The sequence below is a fragment of the Cebus imitator genome, unplaced genomic scaffold, assembly GCF_001604975.1.
Source record: "Cebus imitator isolate Cc_AM_T3 unplaced genomic scaffold, Cebus_imitator-1.0 Scaffold405, whole genome shotgun sequence".
NCBI lineage: Eukaryota > Metazoa > Chordata > Mammalia > Primates > Cebidae > Cebus > Cebus imitator.
In genome coordinates this window covers 1,082,611-1,105,042 of record NW_016107720.1, presented here as the reverse complement: position 1 = coordinate 1,105,042, position 22,432 = coordinate 1,082,611, and the positions used below count along the sequence as shown (strand labels likewise).

General features: G+C 53.9%; 1 protein-coding gene across 3 annotated transcripts in view; it reads left to right on the top strand.

Annotated features, from left to right (window-relative positions):
* The window catches only part of B3GAT1 (beta-1,3-glucuronyltransferase 1), a 31,988-nt gene that overhangs the window by 2,059 nt on the left and 7,497 nt on the right, over nt 1-22,432 (top strand). Inside the window, exons 1-4 of one of the 3 annotated variants that reach the window (XM_037731544.1) lie at nt 14,158-14,405; nt 14,601-14,707; nt 20,597-20,693; nt 20,843-20,989. In XM_037731544.1, the coding sequence (XP_037587472.1) occupies nt 20,690-20,693; nt 20,843-20,989 (151 nt within the window). In that variant the 5' untranslated portion in view covers nt 14,158-14,405; nt 14,601-14,707; nt 20,597-20,689. Of the gene's footprint in view, nt 1-14,157; nt 14,406-14,600; nt 14,708-20,596; nt 20,711-20,842; nt 20,990-22,432 lie in introns of those variants that run through there. The other 2 variants (XM_017509072.2, XM_017509073.2) reach the window with 2 other exon arrangements.

Genomic DNA, 22,432 nt, shown 5'->3' with positions numbered 1-22,432 from the left:
GGAGGATGCCCAGGGGCAAGCCCAGTTTCCCGGCTCAGGCTTCTGGAGAGACCTGGAGGTTCTCATAGTGGTTTCTCGGGAGTGAGGGGACCAAGTCAGATGTACTTTTCCTAGTTGTGGAGCTCAGGGTGATGAGGCAGGCTGGGAGGTGGGAGTGAGATGTGGAAGAGGATGTGCTGACTGAAAGGCTGAGCGGACAGGAGCATGGGGGGCTCCATTGTGTCTGGAAGAGAGGGATGTTGCTCCTCTCTTCTGAGAATGGAGGGGAGGAGAGGAAGGGGCCCAGGAGGAGAAGGAATCAGAGAGAAAGCCTGACACAGGCAGAGAAGGAGGCAGTGAGATAAGAGACAAAGGCACGGAGGCGCACTGGCGGACGGCAGAGGGAGGCACACAGGCGAAAGTCAGGGCGTGCCGAGTGGTGAGTTGGGGTGGGATGGGGGCCTCCCCCGTTCCCCCACATTGACCTCAGCAATTGTCCACCCCTGCAGGAGGCCCCTCAGTGGAGCAGTTGGACATTCTATGAGGAAGGTGCTTTCCCATGGCTCTGATGAATGTAAGGGTCTCTTAGAGAGAAGCCCAAAGGCAGAGGGAGGACAGGCTATGAGGTCAAGTGCACCAAGAGCTTGCAAGGACTTTCAGGGACATACTTTGGCCACTGATGATCTCCCAGTGCTGAGGGCTCTTCACCATCTTCTGGCCCCTGCCGTAACCCTTCTGGTCCTGGAATGCAGGGCAGTGGCAAAGGGTGTGGGGATGGGGAAACCTGGCACTCAGGGAGAAGAAGACAAGGCATGCACCCCCTCCCCAGGCCTCCAGGCAAAAAGACCTTTGAGGACCCTGCTGAAGACTAACCAGGGGACATGGAAGAAGTGCACTGGGGACAGGCCCTCAGCCAGGCTGTATGAGGTCCAATCTCAGCTCCATCTGTGGCTAGCCGAGTAGACTTTGGAAAAAGAGCTCTCTAAACCCCAGCTTCCTGAGGAACTATAAATCAGGAAACTGTCATCTCACCAGTTTTTAGAAGAAATATTAGATAGATTTTAATTTAATCTATGTATTTTATACACTTTCACCCCCTTTCTTCCGGGATCAGGATGTCTCTAGAATTTGGAGTAGCAGTGTCAGGCCAACCCTGGAGCCAATCCCACTGGAATCGGGCAGTGTGTCCCGCCTCCCTCCTCATCCTCTTGGGTCATCATACCTCCAGACTCTGGGCTGAACCCACCCTTCCTTATCCCGACCCAGAGATCCCAGAGCATGCCTCAGCTCAGAGTTCGTCCTTGCCAAACACAAAATAATGTTTTCATGTCTAATTAGTGTTAAATCGCATCCTTCCAATTTTTCAGCATGGTCATCTAAAAAAAATCATGAAACACAAAAATTTCATATCTGTGAGCCCTTCTTATCCATGCTGAAAGGCGGTCAGAGGTCCCCCAAAATTCAGTTCACTTGCACCAACACTGACCAAGCATTTATTGTGCTGGAGGCTCTGCACCAGGTGCTGGGAGCATAACACATCAAATAACCCAGAAATCCAAATCTAGCGTTTTCTGGTTAGCATTGGAAGGGTTATGTGGGTTTTTTCTTTTCCTTTCTTTTCTTTTTTTTTTTTTTTTTTTTTTTTTTTTTTTTTTTTTTTTTTTTTTTTTTTTTTTTTTTTTTTTTTTTTTTTTTTTTTTTTGCAGCTACAGCAAATTTACTTTTCTAATGAGGTTTAGCTCCAGCCAATATTAAAATGAGCCTGCGCTCCCTGCGCGCACACCAGCTGACAGTAGGGCAGAGGCAGCCTCCGTGCCAAGTGCCTGGTAGGGATTAAGGCTTTGCCACTGATAAGCCCAAAAGTGGAGAATATAAGTCTGGATCAAGAGTTGACTGGATTTGAGGACTAACCCTGCCCAGGGGGCTGTGGGTTCCATGGCTCAGTCTTCAGATCCATGGCAGGAGCTCTCTCTTCTCATATGTGGGAAATGTGAGCCAGCTATCTGCTCACAGGAAGAACAGCAAGCGGGATGAGGAGCGGAGACACGGAGGCGCAGCGTGGGGAGTGCAGCGGCCCTGTAGTTGGAGGCCTGGCTCTGCCTGTCCTCCGGCTGGCTGTGTGGGCCGGGGTTCTCTCCTTCCCCGCTGCCCATCTTGCTTCCTCTGTCTAGGGCAGGTGAGCTGCCTGGCCTCTGAGACCATGAGTCTGTCTTTGGATTCTGGGCTACTCATTCGGCTGTCATCCAGAAACTATTAGAGGCCAACGCAGGGCGGCGGGGGCCACTTCCCTCCCCACCGTGAGCAGCTCCTCAGTCACATTGGCCACATTTCAAGTACGAAACAGCCACATGTGGCTAGAGGCTGCCATCTTGGGCGGCACAGATACAGAACGTTCCCGATAGCACGGAAAGTTCTAGTGGACAGAGTGTTGTGGACCTGAGCCTGCCCGGCTGGTTTGGCAGGGTGGCCAAGTGCAGGACCATACTCAGATCCCAGTTCTGCCGCTTGATAGCTGTGTGGCCTCGAGTCGTTGCTTAACCTCTCTGGGCTTCAGACTTCCCAATTTTAAAATGAGGGTAATAATAGGATGTTTCCGAGGAGGAAATGAGTCATTACAGTTAATCATGCTAATCACTCAGAGCAGGCAATAACAAGGGCTTTTTTATTTTTTATTTGAAAATAGGAAGCCATTTTTATTATTCAAGTATTTAACAATTCACTTAAATGCTTATTAAAGAGCTCACTCTGCCAGGCCACCCACCCCCCATTAACACAAGGCCTTGCTACCTGTCTGACCCTCCCTGAGCCTCTACCTCCTCCCATGGGATGGGATTATTCCTGCACCACACATCCCTGGGAGCGAGAATGAGATGAGGAAAGTATCCTCTCTTTATGTGGACGAAGCCAGATAGAGGGGCTGATGCTGTTTGGAGGTGGGTGCAACTGAAATTCTGTTTTAACACTAAAAAGCATCTGCTAAGCCTTTCAAAATAAGGGCAGCAAAGGAGGTGTGGTTAGCTGGCACCAGCCAGCACCGTACAGAGCAGGGATGGAGGACAGGATTCGAGGGCCCCCTGCCTGGGCTCACCCCCTCCCTGGTCTGGAGGGCAAGATACCCCAGAGGTCGCCCTGGGCTCAGCAGAGGGAAGCGCTGGGAGCGGGGCCTGCAGGCCTTAGAGACTTGGAAGACTGTGCTGCTCAGAGCCTGGGATGCTGCTCCCAGCTGTATCTGCAGCCCACTGTGCCAGAGTGGGGGGCCTCAGTTTCCTCATCTAAGACAGGAGAGGGTGCGTGAGCATTTCCTTACCTGGGAAAATCTCTTCCACAGAGCCAGAGGCCAGATGGAGGGAGCCTGCCTGCCAAGCCACCAGGGGCAGAAGGAGAGGGCTGGACTGAGGGGCAGGAGCTGGACATAGGTAGCCAGGCTGGCACTGGACACCCCAGAAGTAGATTTCTGTAACCATGGGCTACTCCGTTCTTTTCACTGAGGAGGGGCCGGCGCCCAGAGCAGCCCTGTTCCTGTCTAGGACCACACAGCAATGTCACACGAGGCAGAGGCTGCGCACCCAGTGCTCTCCCTGGCAGGCTGTTGGTGCTATTGGCAGACAGATGCGTAGGGGCTGGGGTTGGGGCACAACACTGAGACTCCCAGAGCCCCTTACCTTCTCTCTTCTCCCTCAGACAGGTGGCCCAGGAAAACCCATCGCAACTATCCCTGACAGAGCCCTGGGCAAGGTCAGCTCCTTCAGGCCACAGGCAGCAAATTAAAAATACAGACAGACTTTAATGAAACCCATGAATCGCTAGCCTGCCAGAGTGTGTCCATGCACCCTGACCAAAGGATCTCGCCAGGCGGTGAACGTCGGCAGACGCTCCAAGGCTTCAGACCTGGGTTTAGGGCTGCCCAGTGCCCACCTTCCCCAGACATGAAGACTTCTGGGTCCCCGTAGCTAATTGGGGGTCCCCTTTGGGATGTCTTCCTAGCCTAAGGAGATCACCACTGCTCTGACACCCTTGAATATAAGTCCTGACCCCCAAGAAGCGCCATTGCTGGGTCCCTCTGAGGCAGGGCTGTGGGAAGTGCGATCCCTGTGGCAGTGCTGACAGGCTGTAGGTAGATATCAACCCCCCAACCCTGCTAGCCTGCCTCAGCCCTTCTCCCTCCCTCCTCTTCCCTCATCCACAGACCACAGAGTGGGAGAAACAGCCACTTGTGGCATGGGGAGGACACTGAGCCCGGGGAGGCCAAAGAATCGGCCAGTCGCACCTGTGCTGCACCTGACTAACGCCGGCCCCGCCCAGGTCTGCCAGCCTGCCTGGGCTGAAATACAGCCTGCAGCCCAGCTGTTTTCCTCCACGGTCAGAGTTTCTGAATGGAAGCTGAAGTATTACTCTCCTAACTCATCACTTGCCGATATTAACTTCTTCTCCCACACATAAATCTTTCTCTCAGAACAAGTGCTCCAGCTTCGTGTCACTGCGGCTCCCCAGGCTGTCAGTGGGGCAGGCACACTCCTTCGAGTGGCATATCTGGAGCCTTGGAGGGGGGCCTCCCCCAGGCATGCCTGGTGCCTATCACCCTGTGATTCCCAGAAGGTGCATGCCTGAGATCACACACAAACACCCAACCCAGCCATGAAAGCTCACTGAAGCCCAGGGTGCGGGCCCCGAGGGGTGTGCTGTCCTTGACTGTATCTAAACAGATGCTCTGGATGAATGACAGGCTCTTTTTCATCGTGATTTAAAAAAACACATAACCTAAAACTTATCATCTTAACCATTTTCAAGTGCACAGTTCAGTAGTGCTGAGTTATTTACATTGTTGCGAAACAGATCTTTCTAATCTTGGCAATTAGAAACTCCCATTAAATGACTCCGTTCTCCCCACTCCCAGCCCCCGGAAGCCATCATCCAAGTTTTTGTCTCTGTGAATTTGACTACTCCAAACACCTCATAGAAATTGAATCCTATGACATCTGTTTTTTAGTTACTGGCGTATTTCACTTAGCATGGGGTCCTCACATGGGTTAGAATGTTCTTCCTTTGCAAGGCTGACTAATGTTCCATTGCATGTATATGCCGCATTGTCTCTATTTTCTTCATGCAGCCACCTGGTTGACAGGTTATTTGGTGCCAAGACATGGAGCAAAATCTCAATAAATGGCAATTCTCCCCACTTGCCCTTCCCACTCGGGAGATGTGTGGGCAGACAGGCCACCCAGCACATACTTCCGCCCAGAGGGAAGCTACATCAGTGTCACGGGAGCATGGAGAAGGAAGGTGCCCCATTTTACCTGGTATCCAGTCAGGCATCTGGGGTTCCCTTCCTGCATCCAGGGCTACCCAGGCATCCTGCAGTGCCTAGCCCTGAGTGTGAAGCCACTGGGGTGAGTGCACCACGCCTGGTCCTGGGGGCCAAGGAGCTCAGCAAGCAGAGGGATAGTGAGGGAGGGAAGCACGTCCCAGGCCAATGTACTGGCATGAAAGGATGTCTGCCTCCTGTTCTCATCCCTGCTGCCTTCCCCGGATCCTAGGAAAGAAATCAGCCAGGTACTCCTAGAGTCTGCCTGGGGACAGGAGCCCAGGAGAGCCTGGAGAGCCCTTCCCCCAGGTATGTGGAGGCCTACCTTACGCCTGTGCCTGGCAGCTTCTGGGCTCCATGTTGGTGGTGGATCCATAGCTCTACTGCTGCTCACATTGTGATAGGTGGCCTGGGAAACCCAGTATTAGCATACTCTACCATCATGGGCACTGAGACTGAGGACCGCTGCGTTCATCACAGCTATACCTCCTCTGCTAGGGAATACACATGCTGCCCATTCTGGCTCACACATATTCTCAGGCGGCAATCCCCCCACCCAAACACATTGCCCAGGCTGGAGTGCAGTGACACCATCTCAGTTCATTGCAAAAGCTGCCTCCCAGGCTCAAGTTATTCTCCTGCCTCAGCCTCCCCGAAACTGGGATTACAGACACCCACCACCACACCTGGCTAATTTTTGTATTTTTAGTAGAGATGTGTTTTCACCATGTTGGCTAGACTGGTCTCAAACTCCTGACCTCAAATGATCTTCACACCTTGGCCTCCCAAAGTTCTGGGATTACAGGCAAGAGTCATTGTGTTCAGCCCAGTTCAACATTTTATGTTAACTGTTTCTCCTCCAGGCAGTGGGGTTAGCTGACACCCCAGGGGAGGGAGGGACCTTAGGGGTAGGGCAGGTGTAACAGAGGGTGGTGGGGGAGCCTAGAAGTGGGAGGTGGTGAAAGTGAAGTTCTCCAGGTGCCTGAGCCTACATCCTGGGGAGAGAGGCAGGGAGCGACAGTGCTCAGGGCTCACTGGCCCGAGACTCCCACTGACAAGTCAATTCTCTGACAGCTCCAGAGGCAGGAGAAGAGAAAAGGGATGGGGACTACCTGAAATCCCCAGTCCTTCCTGAGTGCCTGTCGGGGAAGCTGGGCAGAGACTCAGCACCAGCCTGGGCCGAGTGGTGGGAGGGAAGCAGCGACCATGCGTGTCAGCACTGGGGCAGCCCCGCTGCTTGACTCTCGCTCAGCATTTCAGTTCTGAACCTCAGTCTCCCCAGCTGATAAAGCAGGGTAATGGGATGGGTGCCCATCTCAGGTGGCTGCACCAAGGCTACAGCAGGAAAATGCATGAGAAAGTGCCTTGTCACCTGGCCCACCCATGCTGGGGCGCCTACTCTGAGCAGGGACAGAGGGAGCCGGGGCCATGGTGCCAGTTTCCAGGGGCACCGCCTCACCACAGTGGGCAGGCTGCCCTCCACAGGCTACCGCCTTTTGTCGCAGCTGCATGCTGATGTGCCCAGTTTCCAGCAGGTCCAAGTCACAGCACTGCCTCGTCCTGGGGAGAGAGAATGTGCTGGAAAGGCTGCCTGAAGGCCGGTTGCCAGCTTGCCCCGCCAAGGTGTGTCATTCCTCTGCCCTTCCTCTCCCAGGCACTTGGATTCAGCCTAATTTTATTTATTTATTTATTTATTTATTATAATTTTGGCATTTATTTTAGATTCAGCAGTGCATGTGCAGGTTTGTTACTGGGGTATATTGTGTGATGCTGAGATTTGGGCATGACTGATCCTCTTACGTGGGTACTGAGCATAGCAACCAATAGGTAGTTTTTCAGTCCTTGCCCCTCTCCCTTCCTCCTCCCTCTAGAACTCCTCGGTGTCTACTGCTCCCATCTCTATGTCCAAGAGGACCCAATGTTTAGCTCCCATTTATAAGTGAACAGTATTTGGTTTTCTGTTCCTGCTGCACTTAGGATAATGGCCTCTAGTTGCATCTCTGTTGCTGCAAAAAAAACATGATTTCATTCTCCTTTATAGCTATGTAGTATTCCATGGTGTCTGTGTATCACATCCTCTTCATCCAGTCTACTGCTGAGAGGCGCCAAGGTTGGTCCCATCAGTTCCCTGTATTGAATAGTGCTGCAATAAACATGTGAATGACACATATTCCTTCAGATAGACACTCAATAATGGGATTGCTAGCTTGAATGTTTTAAGTTCCTTGAGAAATCTCCAAACTGCATTCCATAGTGGCTGAACTAATCTACATTCCCACGAACAATCTATAAGCGTTCCCTTTTCTCCACAACCTCGCCAGCATCTGCTGCTTTTTCACTTTTTAATAATAGCCATTCTGACTGGTGTGAGGGAGTGTCTCACTGTGGTTTTGATTTGCATTTCTCTAAATGATCAGTGATGTTGAGCATTTTTTCATATTTGTTGGCCACTTGTATACTGTCTTTTGAGAAGTGTCTGTTCATGTGTTTTGCCCACTTTTCAATGCAGATATTTGTTTGTTGCATGTAAATTGTTTAAATTCCTTCTAGGTTCTGGATATTAGACCTTTGTTGCATGCAAGTCTGTAGGTTGTCTGTTGACTCTGTTGAGTTTATTCTGCTGTGCAGAAACTCTTTAGTGTAATTGTGTCCCACCTCTAGATTTTTGTTTTTATTGCAGTTGTTTTTGACGACTTAGCCATAAGAATTTTCCCAAGGCTCATGACCAAAATGGTGTTTCTTAGGTTTTCTTCTGGGATTTTTAGATAGTTTGAAGTCTTACAACATTCAAATCTTTAGGCCACCTTGAGTTAATTTTCATGTATGGTGAGAGGTAGGGGTCCAGTTTCATTCTTCTGCACATGGCTAGCTATCAGCTGAATCTTAAAACAAGGTGGTGGTGGTGGTGGTGGTGATGGTATTTACCACTGTGTTTTATATGATCTAACATTCATAGTGCCAATTATGCTTTCCGCTGATTCCCTCATTTGATCCCAAAGTAGCCCTGTGAGAGTCAAAGGTGAGGAAACTGAGTCACAGGGATATTAGCGCAGCTCCTGCTTTGGGTTGGGCTCTGGGCCCTGATGCGGGAATGCAGAAATTAGTAAGGCCAGGTGCCCCCAGAAGAGCTTCTCGCCTGTGGCTAGGGGACAAATGTGAAAACCAGCAAGCAAAAAGCAGGACTCAGGGTGGGAAGTCCCACAGTGTGGGCACCTTGAGTGAGCAGAGCTGGGCAGGGGCAGAGCCAGGGAAGACTTCAGAGTGAGAGAGGGAATACCAAAGGCACAGAGCCCAGGAGTCTTTCCTTGCCAGCACCTCACCCAGAACCACAGAGATGACAGCACCAAGGGAAACTGAGGCACAGAGCAGCCTGGGGCAGCATGACAGTGGGAAAGGCAGTACTGTGGGGGCAACCTGGCTCTGCTTACATCCTCCCTCTGGGACATCCCCACCTTGCTTACAGCCCGAGAGGCTCTGCAGGGCTGTGATCAGCTAACCCAAGTCTTGGACACTCAGTTCCAGGGCCAGACTCACCTGGCCACCTGGCTTTCTTATGTCCAGGCCATGCTGGGCTCCAGCAGGTACCAAGTCCATCACTATGACCTGTGCCAGGCTCCACACTGCAGATGGGCACACTCATCCAGCCCCTCATGAGAAACCCTCACTGCAACCAGCACCCAGCATCCCAAGCAGCACAGCCTTGGGCTGGGCCTTTCTGTAGAGAGGGTCAGATAAGGTGAGGGTCACACCCCTTCTAGCCTCCAAGGTCCAGGATTCTAGGCCATCCAGCCTTTCTGGGTTCCGGACTGCTTTCTGCCACTGCTGGGCAGCCTGGCAAAGGGGGAGGTCAATGCTGTTAGCAGCAGCAGCTTCAACGGCTTGCCCCTGGCCCCTGCTGTTCATTGGGTAGCAGAATATTCCTGGCCTCCTGGGGCCCCCACTGAGCAGGTGCGCTGTGGTGGGTGTGTGCCCACTGGAGGCAGCCCTCTACCCATGGTGTCCTGACCTAACTGCAGGCCTCTCCTAGTTGCGCACATTGCTGGCTGGCTGGGGAGTCTCTCAGAACGGGATCAGGTTGGTTGGTATGTTAACAGCATTTTACTGGAACCAGCGTCCAAGGGCAGCACCCAAATCCTGGTGTGATCTCTTCCTAGAGCTGGGGCAATGTGTACTTCTGATTCCACCCTGCCTGTCTCCAACGGGTAAGGGAACACTGGAGGAGGGGGGGGAAATCTCTGGACAGGAGCAAATGAGAACTCTTATGCTCCCATCATGCAGGAAAGAGGAGCCATTCTGGGGTCACCAGCTCATGAAGGCTGCAGGGAGGCCCCCGGGGTGGGGAGAAGGCTGGGAAGCTATCCAATCTGCATCTCACAGCCAGTCCCTGCACGCGGATAGCACTGGGGTCTGGTTAGGGAACCCACCACCCACTGCACCCAGAACAGACCTGCTGTTGATCCATTATTATATCAGCTCATCGCATTTTCAAAAGCATCCTGGTTTGGATAAGGAAGTATAAGATCACACTAGCTCTGATGAACAAGAGCAGGGAAGTCTCAGCTGCCAGCCAGCTGTGCAGCAGCACAGAGGCCCGCCTGGAGCACAGAGCTAGAAAGAAACCCGCATCTCCCCAGAGGCAGGGGGACCAGCTGCCCATAGGCAGGATAGGGCCTAGGAGAGAGCCAGCAGTGCACGCAGGGCCAGGAGAGGTGGGACAGAGCACGGCAGGGACCCCCGCGTCAGAGGAGTGCAAGATATGGCTGCTTTCTGTCTGGACCTGAGACGGCTGGGACAGTCACTCAACCCCCTTATGCCTCAGTTTCTTCATCTGTAAAACGTGTACAAAGCTTTGGGATTACAAGGGTTTAACCATTAAATGAGATAACCAATGCGATATCATTTTGGAAGCCACAAATCACTACGGAGGGTGAGCTGTCGTGTTTAGCAGTTTTGAGGAGAAGCAGCCCCCGCAAACCCCGGTGCTGCGGTGAACTGGCCTCTTCGTGTCACCCCATCGATGTCGCAGCATCCGAAGCCATTGGGTGCCAAGCGCACATGAGCTACTCTTTTATTTGAACAGGGACCCAATCATGGATTTGCCAGCAGGGCACAGAGCAACAGCAAACCCAGCTAAGAGTGTGCAGACATGTGCCTGTGAACACACATGTGCTCACGGGTTGCCAGCCATGAGCACACATGCAGGCAGCAGGCCAGCTCCCCTGTGCAGTCACTCAGGCAGGCAGCTCTGCGGTGGCCAGGACAGCCTGGATAGCTGTCAGAACAGAACACTCAACCCCAGCCGTTTTCTTGAATCAAATTCCAAGCACCGCGTCCAGGAGGACATGGAGCAGGTGCCCGAGTCGCTGTGGCCAGACTGGTGTCTCCTGAATCATCAGCCTCAAGAGAGTGCTGGACAACGGGGAGGGGACACTGGGACCAAACCCATGATCGCTGTTCCGCACTGCGGGGCCCTCTACCTGCCGCTCGGGCCCAGGTACACCCCCACATGCGCTGGACCCTGGCTGAGGCCTGGCAGAAAGAAGCAGGCAGGGCATGGAGGCCCAGGCAAAGGAGCAGTTGGCAGCTGGGAGGAAACGAGATGGAAGCTGGTTTGCAATGGCCAGGCCTGGCTTACACTTGGGCATCTTGACTCAACTTGAGAACCCTCTCCCTGGCTCTGGCCCCCCAAGGCGTGGGGTGGCAATGGGGCACTGCCGTCTGGCGTGGGCCATGGCGCCTCTCACCACAGGGCGAGGAAAAGGGCACCATGTTGGAATTTCAAGAGATGGAGGCTGGAGGGGGCAGTGGCTAGGGAACAGAAGGGATGTGCTGGGAGTGGTGGGGTAGGCTTAGGGTGGACAGCCCTGAATGCTAGGCCGGCTACATTGCAGTCAGGAGCGGCACAGAAGGATCTGAGCAGTCGGAGTCGGGGGTCTGGCAGCGTGTGGACTCTGACTTGAGGAGGAAAGGCAGGAGTCAGAGAGGTCACCATAAGGTCTATTGCAGGTGCAATCTTGATCTGGACCAGGATCAGGGGATGGAGCCCTAGACCAGGGCAGCCCTGGAAGGAGGCAGCTGTCGCAGGGAGAAGGCGGAGTCGAGGGCAGCCGTGAGGTTTTCATGCCTGTATCAGGACCATGTCGGAAAGAAGGGGGCTTGGGTGAGGGCTGCTTCCGGAGGAAAGATGGTGGTTGAATCTGAGGTTGCATGCAAGGTCTCGATGGGGCGTGCCAGACAACAAACAGGGTGTAGCAGCTCCATGCCAGAGACAGGGAAACTGAGGCCAAGGGAAATCAAGACATTGCCAGGGGCCTCATACTGGTGTTTTCTCCTCTGACGATCCCAGCCCCTCCCTTCCTCACTGCCTCTTCTTTGGGGGTGACCTGAGGCTTTCAGGCCCATGGCTTCCATCTGCCCTCCAGCAAGCAGCCCGGAGCTCAGTTGGAAGGAGGCAGTGGGAAGCCAGGCCAAGCAGACCCGTTCCCTGCCCCTTCCAGGCTGCAAGGTCAACAATGACAGCAGCTGCACTTTATCAGCCCAACCACGTGGCACACGGTTTGCACTGATTTTATTTTTCTAATTATCCTGACAACTGAGTGGGAGGAGCACTATTTCTATTCCCATTTTATAGATGGGAAAATGAAGAGACAGACAGGTTACCCCACAGAATCCCACAGCAGAGGAGGAAAGAGGCTGGTAGGGTGCACAGGGTTGTCTGGCTGCAAGGTTCAGACCCTTTCCACATGGCCTGGCCCCTCCATACACAGGTCTCCCAGGACAGGAAGCAAAGAGGTGGTGGGAGGGAGGTGGCAGAAGGCTGTGACTGTGGCTGGGTTCTGCCATCACCGTCAGGAGCTATGGGGCTGGGCAGGGGCTGAGGTGCTGAGGGCCAGACACGGCCCATCTGCCTTGGTGTGGGGGACAGACTCTCAGGTGTGCCCAGAAGGCCCCACACCCCAGTGCTCCTGCCTTTGTGCAGTCCTCACTTTTGGTGTGGGTGGCATTCATGACCAACCCCTAACCAACAGACTGCAAAAGCAGTGGGCCATCACTCCCAAGATTACACTGTGCCATGTAAGATTCCATCTGCCAGAAGATTGCCTCTAGATCCCCTCCTTGCTGGTGTGATGAAGTAAGTGGCCATGTTGGAGGCACCCATGTGACAAGGATCTGCAGGCAGCCTCCAGGAGCTGAGGGCAGTCCCAGCTAACGGCCAGGAAGAAGCCATGGCCCAGAAGAAGCCATGGCCCGCAGTCCCGCCACATGAGGCGCAGACCCTGCCAGCCACCCGAGTGAGCTTAGAAGCAGATTCTCCCTTGGTCAGCCCTCTAGATGACAGCACAGCCCCGCCAATGCCCTGCAGCCTTCTGAGACCCTGGACTCCTGACCCACAGGAACTGAAGAGAGCAAATGGGGGCTGTTGTCCTCTGCCAAGTGTGTAGCAATTGGTTAGACAGCAATAGAAAATGAATATACTTGTCTTGGGTGTGGGGGCATTTCCTTCCAAAAGCAGGTCTGGCTTTTGGAATGGGCCTAAGGCAAGGATGAAATAGTAGCAAGGAAGGAGGGAAAAGCAGGGGGAGCCAGCACCTTCAATACCAGACTTCTCCCCCAGTCCCAGGCTGGGCTCCAGGGTTCTTCACAAGGACTGCCTGCCAGTCTCACAGATCCCAGACAGCATAACCCTCAGTACTCCCCATCATGCAGATGGGGGCCAAGTGGCCAAGTGGTGCTCAGTCCACCACCATCCTGTCTCGGTCGGCACATTCCTGCTGAACGCCTTCCTCCACTCGGCCACGCAGAAGCACCCCACCGCCACCCCCACCGTCACCAGTCATGACCTGCGAGTTGGCTCCTCTGTGGGGTCTTCCAAGGGCCTGGCTCACCACTGTCCAGCTTCCCACAGCCCTCTATCGGGTTTGTGTCCTTCCGCTAGCCTTCTCTCTAGCCGCTGCTCCCTCTCGGGCTCTCCTTCCCCCTGCAGAGCATCTGTGTGCTCGTCCCCCCCCGCACCCACCCCCAGACACACCCCAGCAGAAAGCAGCAGCATGTGATGTCGCCACCGGGTGATGCCCTGGTCCTCGCTTCAGGACCTCTGCATGGACACCGTGTGGTGATGATGAACTGCTGCCTGAAGACCACTAACTACGTGATTCCGGGAACTTCACTGACACCGGCTGGGGCCAATACTGTATTGGGTTGAACTTCCTGCAGTTAACCGGAATGGGCTTTCACCTGCAGAGTACTACGCTAAACCAAACCCCAGTTGTCATTTTTCACTGAATCATATTCAAAACTGAATCCAAATACTGTTTCTGAAAAAAAAGATAAACAAAGGAAATACCTAAAAAAGTCAGTGAATTATATTTTTCTGATACTGGAAGAAAACCAAAGTGTGAAAGTATTCTCTGCACCAAGTCAGAACAAAACTAATACTTCCTTCTGCCCAAGAAGTCTTAGTTGTCTCAGTTAGATGGGAACAAGATGGTTCAAGATCTGAAAGCCACACTGCCCTTCCATCAGCAGTCCCAAGTGTGAGCCCACAGTGACCCAGGCTGGAGGGCAGAGTGCAGACATCCCTGAGCCCAGGCCTGCCCTCCTCCTCCGTGAGCACAGTGAAAGCACGGCTGGGGGAGACCAGCAGCGCCTTTCTGGAGCACTCGGCCTGACCACTGAGGTAGGCAGTGCAGGGGGTGAGAGGTCACAGGCTCTGGCCCTGGAGCAGGGTTGCCAGTGGGTGGGCATGAGGGTGGGCCAGTGGAGGGCCTGCAGGGGGAGGCGGTGTGGACATAGGCGGCGCTGGACGCAGAGGCCAAGACCCAAGTTTGAGCACCTGTACTGGTACCTGATGCTGTGACCTTGGGCTGATCACACAGGCTCTCTGAGCCTCGGTGTTCCCACATGCAAAATGGGGATAAGATCTTTGTGCCTGCCTCATGCCATGGCTACTTGAAACATCAAGGGACTGGGCTTTGTGAAAAAGGGAGTCCTACTGATTCAATGTAGGATTCAGAGTGGAATCGGCTATGGGACCCCTCCCCAGCCCTCTGCGGTCGGTGACCAGGGCAAAGGAGGAGAAATAGGAGCAGGGCCTGGGAAAGTGGCTCCTGTGTGGTGTGAGGAGGTCAGTGTCTGTGTCCTGCCCCCACGAAGAGCTGTGGTGGGCCGGGGTGGGTGGTGGCAGTGGCGCTGGGGGTGGGAGGGCCCGGGCTGGGTTAATGAAGTATGGATTGACTGGGCTGGGAGCTGATTAGCGCTGGAATCAGGCTTTTCCTGAGCAGCGCCTGCAGAATCAATACTAATCGGCTGATCCCATTAGGGGTGCCTGCGGATCTGTGGGACAAAGTCTGTGCCTCCCTCTTTTTGGGACACTCAGGTTCCTGGGTGACAGACGATGATGAGAACAGCAGCTATCTTAACCAGCAGGTTGGTGTTCTCTATCCGGTCCGCAAAGCACACTGACTGGTGCCTGTGTGATGCCCGGGGTTCCCTCTGCTGTCACCACTGAGCCCACAGCCTCGAGAGTCAATGACGCTGGTTCCCAGCCTGTTCACGGTGCTCACCGTCTCACTTGTCATTGTCATCACAGAATGTCATGTAAACTGTTGAAATAGCATTTTGAAGTAAATGTATTGTTTCTCTGAAAATTTCATAAGGTGAGTCCGAAAAAAAGTTCTCCAAATTAGGTAAAGACTGATAGGAAAAAGTCATATTCTAAAGGGTACTACACTCAGACTCCTCACCAAGTGCCCATCAGCTCTTGAATTACTTTAAAGAAATCAGAACTGGAGCTCGCAGGGGGATGCCGCGGTGTGGCCGATGTCAGGCGGTCAGTGCAGACCTCCCTGACCTTGTGCTGGCAGAGTGGAAATGCAGAGAGCCAGCAAGGGTGGGCGGTTTGGATTTGGGAAAAATTAGCATGCACTGTGCGGTCCTGGGGAAACATCAATTGGACAACTGGCTCTGCAAAAGTTACTTAAATTAAAATGTATGGCATGTATGTATCATTTGGAAAGATTCTTTGCCTTAATGGACTTTTCTGATTAACCACTTAACCACTGTTCCCAATCTAACTGGGTAAAAAGGCTTTTATCGTCCCCCGGAGGTGAGTACCTTGGACAGTTTCTGAGCTTGTTTGTAACCTAGCACGCACACGCACACCGGCTCTCAGGAACGCTTTGCATTCACATGTCACCTGCACTGGAGCAAGCTGTGTAGTCTCTCTCCCCTAGAGTGAGCAAAGCTTCCCCACCCACACTGCTGGATTGCCCACAGAATCCAACACAGTGCTTTGCCTACTACAGATGCTCAATTAATATTTGTTGAGTGAAATTAAATAAGCTCCTCTCCTCAGGGACTGGGGCATTGCTGAGGCCTTCGTTTGAACACCTGCAGCTTGGAAGAAAATCCTTCTATGCATTTAGAATCGGCCAGCCTTGAACCAGCCTTGCACATGCTCTAGCCTCACATGCTCTGCTTCAGCCTGGGCCGATCAGAGCCTTCCCATCTGAGTCCCAGACACCCCCTAGTCCTTATTCACATCCCACGCCACCCTAAAACCCATAGACAATTCCTCCCTGGAGCTGCCATGGCTCATACCTATAATCCCAGCACTTTGGGAGGCTGAAGCAGGAGAATCTCTTGAGCCCGGTAGGTTGAGACTAGCTGGGCAACATAGTGACACCCTGTCTCTACAAAAAAGAATTTTAAATTAACTGGACATGGTGGCATCCACCTGTGGTCCCAGCTGCTTGGGGGGCTGAGGCAGCAGGATCACTTGAGCTCCAGACGCCAAGGCTGCAGTGAGCTGTGATCATGGCACTGTATTCCAGCCTGGGTGACAGAGTGAGACCCTGTCTCTCAAAACAAAACAAAATGCCACAAAATCCTGCAGAGAGGTGTCCCCAGCATGGCCAATCTCCGCGGGCTTACTCGCCCTTAAGTCAGGACTCAGTTCCACGGGAGGCTGTGTTGTCGGCGTTCTTGCCTTGCCTCTGGCCCTTGGAGCTCGCTGAGCTGCACTTTTCCCACGTAGGACATCCTACGTCCTCGCAGAGGACCTCCAGCTGCTCAAATGGCAGGATCGCTGAAATTTCCAACTCAGCCTCCCTACTGGGAAGATGAGGTCCAGGAGGGCACGTGGCTCCAGGTCCCCGTGGAGCGCCTGCCAGACTCGTCCAGGCCGCCACCCTCCCACTCCTCGTGTTGCCCCAGCTTCTGCTCCCCACCCGGGGACCGCCCTCCACTACCCGACAGGGCAGCACTTGCTTCCACTTGAGGCTCTGAGGACAGCCGGGGAGGGCAGGCCACAGGCTCTCGGGTCTGTACTTGCCGAGACGCCCGAGCATGAGGTCGGTCACAGACATGGTACGAGTGTCAGGTGGGAGTTGTGACCATGGCAGGCCTGGGCCCCGCACTCACACACACTGCCCAGGCCACGCCCTGCCTCTCCACGACGTCCCCGCTGTGCCTCTACCCAACTCCTCCTCCAGCACCCCGTTCTTCCCCTCCCCGGCTCTCCTGGGTGTGGCCAAGCCACTCCTGCACCTTTGTGCTGATTCTTCTGCCCCACTCAAGGGTCCAGAAGCCACTGTGGGGTCCTTGTTGGAGACAGCCTGCAACCACAGGCAAACACCACCCTCCTGCAAGCCCCAGGCAGAAGCAGCAGGCTGTGAGAAGGGACCAGCACTGGCCCACCTTGCAGCCCCATTTCAGACTGGGGCCCGGAGCTGGGCGCAGGTGCAGCCCACCCCGCTGCCTGGCCCCAGGCCCCTTGCCCAGCCCAGGCATGACGTCCCACGACCCGCCCCCTGCCGGCCAGCTGGCGTTCTCCAGGCTGGGGGCTCTCCGTGTTCTGCTTGATAACCGCCTGGTAATTAGCTCCACGATTTTGCTACTATGCTTATAATAGCCTCCATTAAAGTTATGGGGTTTTCAAGCCATAATGGCTTCCAGAGTAATTAATGCACAACTGGGTTTATTGCTAAGTTTATTTTTAGAGCTTTTCTCCCTCTCACCCCTCCCTTTTCTCTCATAGATGTTTTGACCAAAAGGATTGGATGGGAGCAGAAAGCTCCCTACAGCACCCTTGCCTGCAGGCTCCGTCCTTCCCTCTCTTCCCTTCCCGCCCCTCCTTCCTGCTCCAGCCTCCAGGCAGGTGCTGGGGCCCCGTGGTGCGGGCAGCTGTTTCAGAGGAAGGTAGCTGTGGTCCAGGTCGGAGGAAGCATTTGGCCTCTGTGTGCCCCTTGCCCACTCTGTGCCTGGCCCAGGTTCAGGAGGCTTGGGGGCCTGGGACCTCTCATCCCATGCCCCTGATAACAGCACAGGGCCAGATGGCCTAGATTCAATACCGGCTCCACCATTTCCTAATGCTTGACCTCAGGCAAGTTACTCCCCTTCTCTGGCCTGGATGAACCCACAGGGAACACAGCCATGCCTACCGCACAGGGTGCTGTGACGCTGCAGGAGCAGGTGCATGTGAAGCGCTGAGCCTCATCTTTGGACACCTCGCACACTATAGGAAAGCTTGTATGAATGACAGCCCAAGCAGGCACGAGGGAGGCTGAGCAGGTCCCAGAGTGGGCAGGGGCCGAGAGGCTGCCCCGAAGGAAAGGGAGTGGCCCGCAGGGACTGAGCTGGCATGACACTCATCTTCTCTCCTTGGCTTTCTCCATCCTGGTATTAGAAGCTTCACCAAAACCAGGGCACTTGAGAAAGCTCCTTCAAGAGTCTCTGAGAACACAGAAGAAATCTTCCGCGACATTTTTGAACCATCAGCCAGGCCCAGCCTCCCTGTCCTTCATCAGATGTGGCCTGAGACCGTGCCTGCCGAAACGTGTCTTGACGCACAGCCTCATGCAGCCCTAGGAGTGGCCTGAGTGTGGAGGGACAGGCTACATCTGCAGGATGTGGCGTGAGGTCACTGGCATCTCACACGAGACCCAGCAGGCATCCCGTGTGGGGTGCTAGGCTCTGTCCCTCACTGGGCCAGCCAAGAGGAGTTTGGGGGGGACACAGACACACACAGCCTAGAACGGCCACTCCCTCCTACACAGCTGTGACGTTGAACCCCAGTGGTCTTCCACTCCCCATGGAATGGGTGGAGGAGACTTTTGGGACAGAGTGAGCCTCTGATGGCAGGTGTGAGCAGGGGGAAACCATGGTGCTCCTTAATGGAAGACAAATCCTGGTCTTCTACAAGGTGTCAGAACTATTTGGAGATAGGACATGATGAGGAGAGAAAAACACACTATTTTGGAAACTCAGGGGCCAAATACCCTCCTCAGCCACAGCTCTCAACTCTGCCTGAAATGGCAAGCACACGTGAGCTGGGGCGGGAGCAGGCAGCATGGCCGCCAGGTGAGGCATTGTCCCTGCCCAATGCTGGGCACTGGGACAGGTGGTTACAGCGAGGCTGGCTGGGCTGCCCAAGGCTGCCCACCCTCCCCGCCACCCCCATGGGTCCCTGCTGCATCATGCACGGTGCTCGACACAGAAGTGAAAATGGAGAAAAGGATGTGACAGTTTCCAAGGCGGTCAGGAAGTGTCTGCACTGAGTGTCCTTGTCATGTGAGAGAACAGGTCCCAAGGATGCTACCAGTTGACCCTAGACAGGACCAAGGAACCCCAGCGGCTCATTCTTCTCACCTGGGCCCCTGCTGCTGTCAGTGGAGGACTGTCTCCCCTCAATGTGGCAGCCCCTGTGGGGACCCCTCTCCTTGCTGCTGCCCAGCGCAGCACCTGGTGCTCTGCCCTGCCCAGAGCGGTGCTCCCCAAGGACTCCCTATTGACACCAAAGAGGAAGGCACTCTGGCACTTACCCCAGGGCCCATCCCAGAAACATCTCTTCTTTGTCGTCAAAAGACTGTCACCAAAATGCAAATCAAAACCACAGTGAGATACGATCTCACACCAGTCAGAGCGACTATTATTAAAAAGCCAAAAAACGGGCCGGGCGCGGTGGCTCACGCCTGTAATCCCAGCACTTTGGGAGGCCGAGGCGGGTGGATCACGAGGTCAAGAGATCGAGACCATCCTGGTCAACATGGTGAAACCCCGTCTCTGCTAAAACTACAAAACATTAGCTGGGCATGGTGGCACGTGCCTGTAATCCCAGCTACTCAGGAGGCTGAGGCAGGAGGTTGCGGTGAGCCGAGATCGTGCCATTGCACTCCAGCCTGGGTAACAAGAGTGAAACTCCGTCTCAAAAAAAAAAAAAAAAGCCAAAAAACATCAGATGCTGGTGAGGCTGCAGAGAAAAGGGAGCACTTACACACTGTTGGTGGGAAAGTACATTAGTTCAGCCACTATGGAAAGCAATATCCAAAGGAGAATAGTGTTTCACAAAAAAGACACCTGCCCCTGTACACTCATCGCATTACTATTCACAATAGCACAGACATGGCATCAGCCTTGGTACCCATCAGTGGTGGATTGCATAAGAAAATGTGGTACATATACAGCATGGAATACTACACAGCAATAGAGAAGAATGAAATCATGGCCTTTGCAGCAGCACGAACACAGCTGGAGTCCATTATCCTAAGCAAATTAACACAGGAACAGAAAACCAAATACAGTGTGTTCTCACTTAAAAGTGAGAGCTTTTGGGTACTTATGGGCGTAAACATGTGAACAGTAGACACTGGGGACTCTAAAAGGAAGGAGGGCTGAAAAATGGCCTAGCGGATTCTATGCTTGGTACCTGGGCAACGGGATCCATCATACCCCAAATCTCAGCATCACACACAATATGCCCCTAGAACAAACCTGCACATGTACCCCGAATCTAAAATAAATGTTGAAATTATTTTTAATATAATAATTTATGGTATATATGGGGTAAAGAGAGAGAGAGAGAGAGAGAAACCTATCCTTTATCCAGGCTTTGAAAGTAGCTAGCGTTTTAGGGCTGTATGGGAGTTACCCTATTTAATTCTGAGATGACTTTATGGGGTAGGGACCCACAGTGCCCCATTTTATAGATGGGAAAACTGTGGCACAGAGAACTGACACAACTTGGCAAAGGTCAAGTTGCCGCCTACGGGTGGTACAGTTGAGATTTAAACCTGGTGTCTCTGCAGTCTGTGCTTCTGACCCCTGCATCCTACTGACTTTCATAAATTGAGCAGCGCCACGGCCCTGTGCTTGTGGGAAGGACAGAGCCCATCTACCCAGGCAGGCAGACAGAAGAGGCCCTCAGGCGATGGACAGTGAGGCTCCATTGTGGAACCCCCGACACTGTAGGGTCAGGCCTTGCCGGCACCCACCCCCTTGCCTGGGTCTCTGGCTATCCGCTTCTGTTCTCTCTTGCAGGTGTCCACCCCCCAGAATTCCTGACCGCCGCCCCTGGACAGTGACCCCTTCTCAGACTCCAGCCGGGCCGGACTCTCCAAACCTGCTTCCGCAATGGGTGGGTTGTGAGTGCTGGTAAGACCTGCTAGCCAACATTCGGCTGCTCTGTCCTCTCCATGCCTGGCCGGCCCGGCCCATGCCTGTTCTTTTCTCCCCCGTGCTGCCGCCGCCTGTGGCCGCCCCTCTCCTGACCTTACCGCCACTCAGGTAATGAGGAGCCGTGGGTGCAGCCAGCCTTGGAGATGCCGAAGAGACGGGACATCCTAGCGATCGTCCTCATCGTGCTGCCCTGGACTCTGCTCATCACCGTCTGGCACCAGAGCACCCTGGCTCCCCTGCTTGCGGTGCATAAGGGTGAGCATGCACATGCGCCCCGCCTGCCCAGCCGGGCCCTGGTAGTGACAGTGACTACAGCTGACATGCAAGGGTTCTTGCTGGTACTCACTAAGCAGCTGGGAGGAACCCCGGGATCATTTAGGCCCCTTCATGGGTCTTACACCCTTCTGGGAATGGGAATCTAATGGAAGCTACCCACACACTGTTTTAAGAGGTCCAGGATGGTAGGTCGGCAGACACCAAGACAACTTCCTTGAAAGAAGAGCTTGTTACTCTCAGCATCCAAGAGGAGGGGGCACACCATGCCACCTGGGGAAAAGCTGGGGTAGGAGGCGGGAAGTGGGGGGAGTGGGGGGCGTGGAGTGGAGGGAATGGGAGGCTTTAGCCTGGTTTTCGTAGGAAGGGAAGTGGTTTTGGTAGGAAGGGAAGAGCGAAGCACCGTCAGCAGCTGAGCTGTCTCAGAATTGCACGGTCTGAAGCATGTCAGTGGGTTTAGGATACAGGAGCGGTTTCTAATTGTCTGGTATCGCCCTGGGATGGTCTAGGGCAGGGGAAGATTGGCTTGGGTGGGAGAGCTCCATAAAGGCAATGGTGGGTGTGAGCACTAGCTCAGGTAGTTCGCATGAGAAAAGTGTGTTTGCAGGCAGGGTGTTGAGTGTCACCAGGAATTAGCTAGCCCTGGGAGGAACAGTCCTTCCCCAGATCTGCAGGGCCCCGAGATGTCAACGTGTCATAAAATACAGAAAAACTTTAAAAACAAACATCATTAGCACACACAGATACACAGAAAGACGAGCACACACAACTTCACATGCCATTTCATGACGTGTAAGGAAAGTGACCATTCTGAAGTGGATGGTGGGGGAGCAATACGATTTCTGGCCTGTAGTGTGCTTTAAACCCTTTCCTAGAGAGTATGTTGTTTGCTGCTCTTCTTTTCCTGCATAGGAAACCCTGATCTAGTGCAGCCTGGTGGAAATAGGGCTAGAGAGAGGAAAAGTCCCATGAAGGCCTAGTGGAAGAACTGAGGGTAGAACTGCCTTCCCCTGGCTCTGGGTCCTGGGTTGCCTTTCCCTCTGACACTGAGCTCTCTATACCCAAACCTCCCATGCACCCCACAGCTGGCTGCCCCAGCTTCTCCCATGCACCACACAGCTGGCTGCCCCAGCTCCTTAGCGCTTTGTCTTGTGCTCTCTTCTGCCCCCTCCCCAACTTGCACAAGCCCAACACGTGGGGGCAGGCAGCTGCTCTCCGATTGCAGTGTGCATATCACCTGGCAGCGTGATAAACAAGAAGGCACCCAAGCCCATGCAGAGAGAGGTGGTGAGTGCCTGTAACCCCAAGATGCAGGCAGTGTCCAAAAATCACAGCCTGAAGTTGTGCTGCTCCACACAAATACCGCATTCCTGCAAACCCCTAGCTGTTCCTGAAGCTTCCATGAGGAAGGGTCAAGCTCAAGAT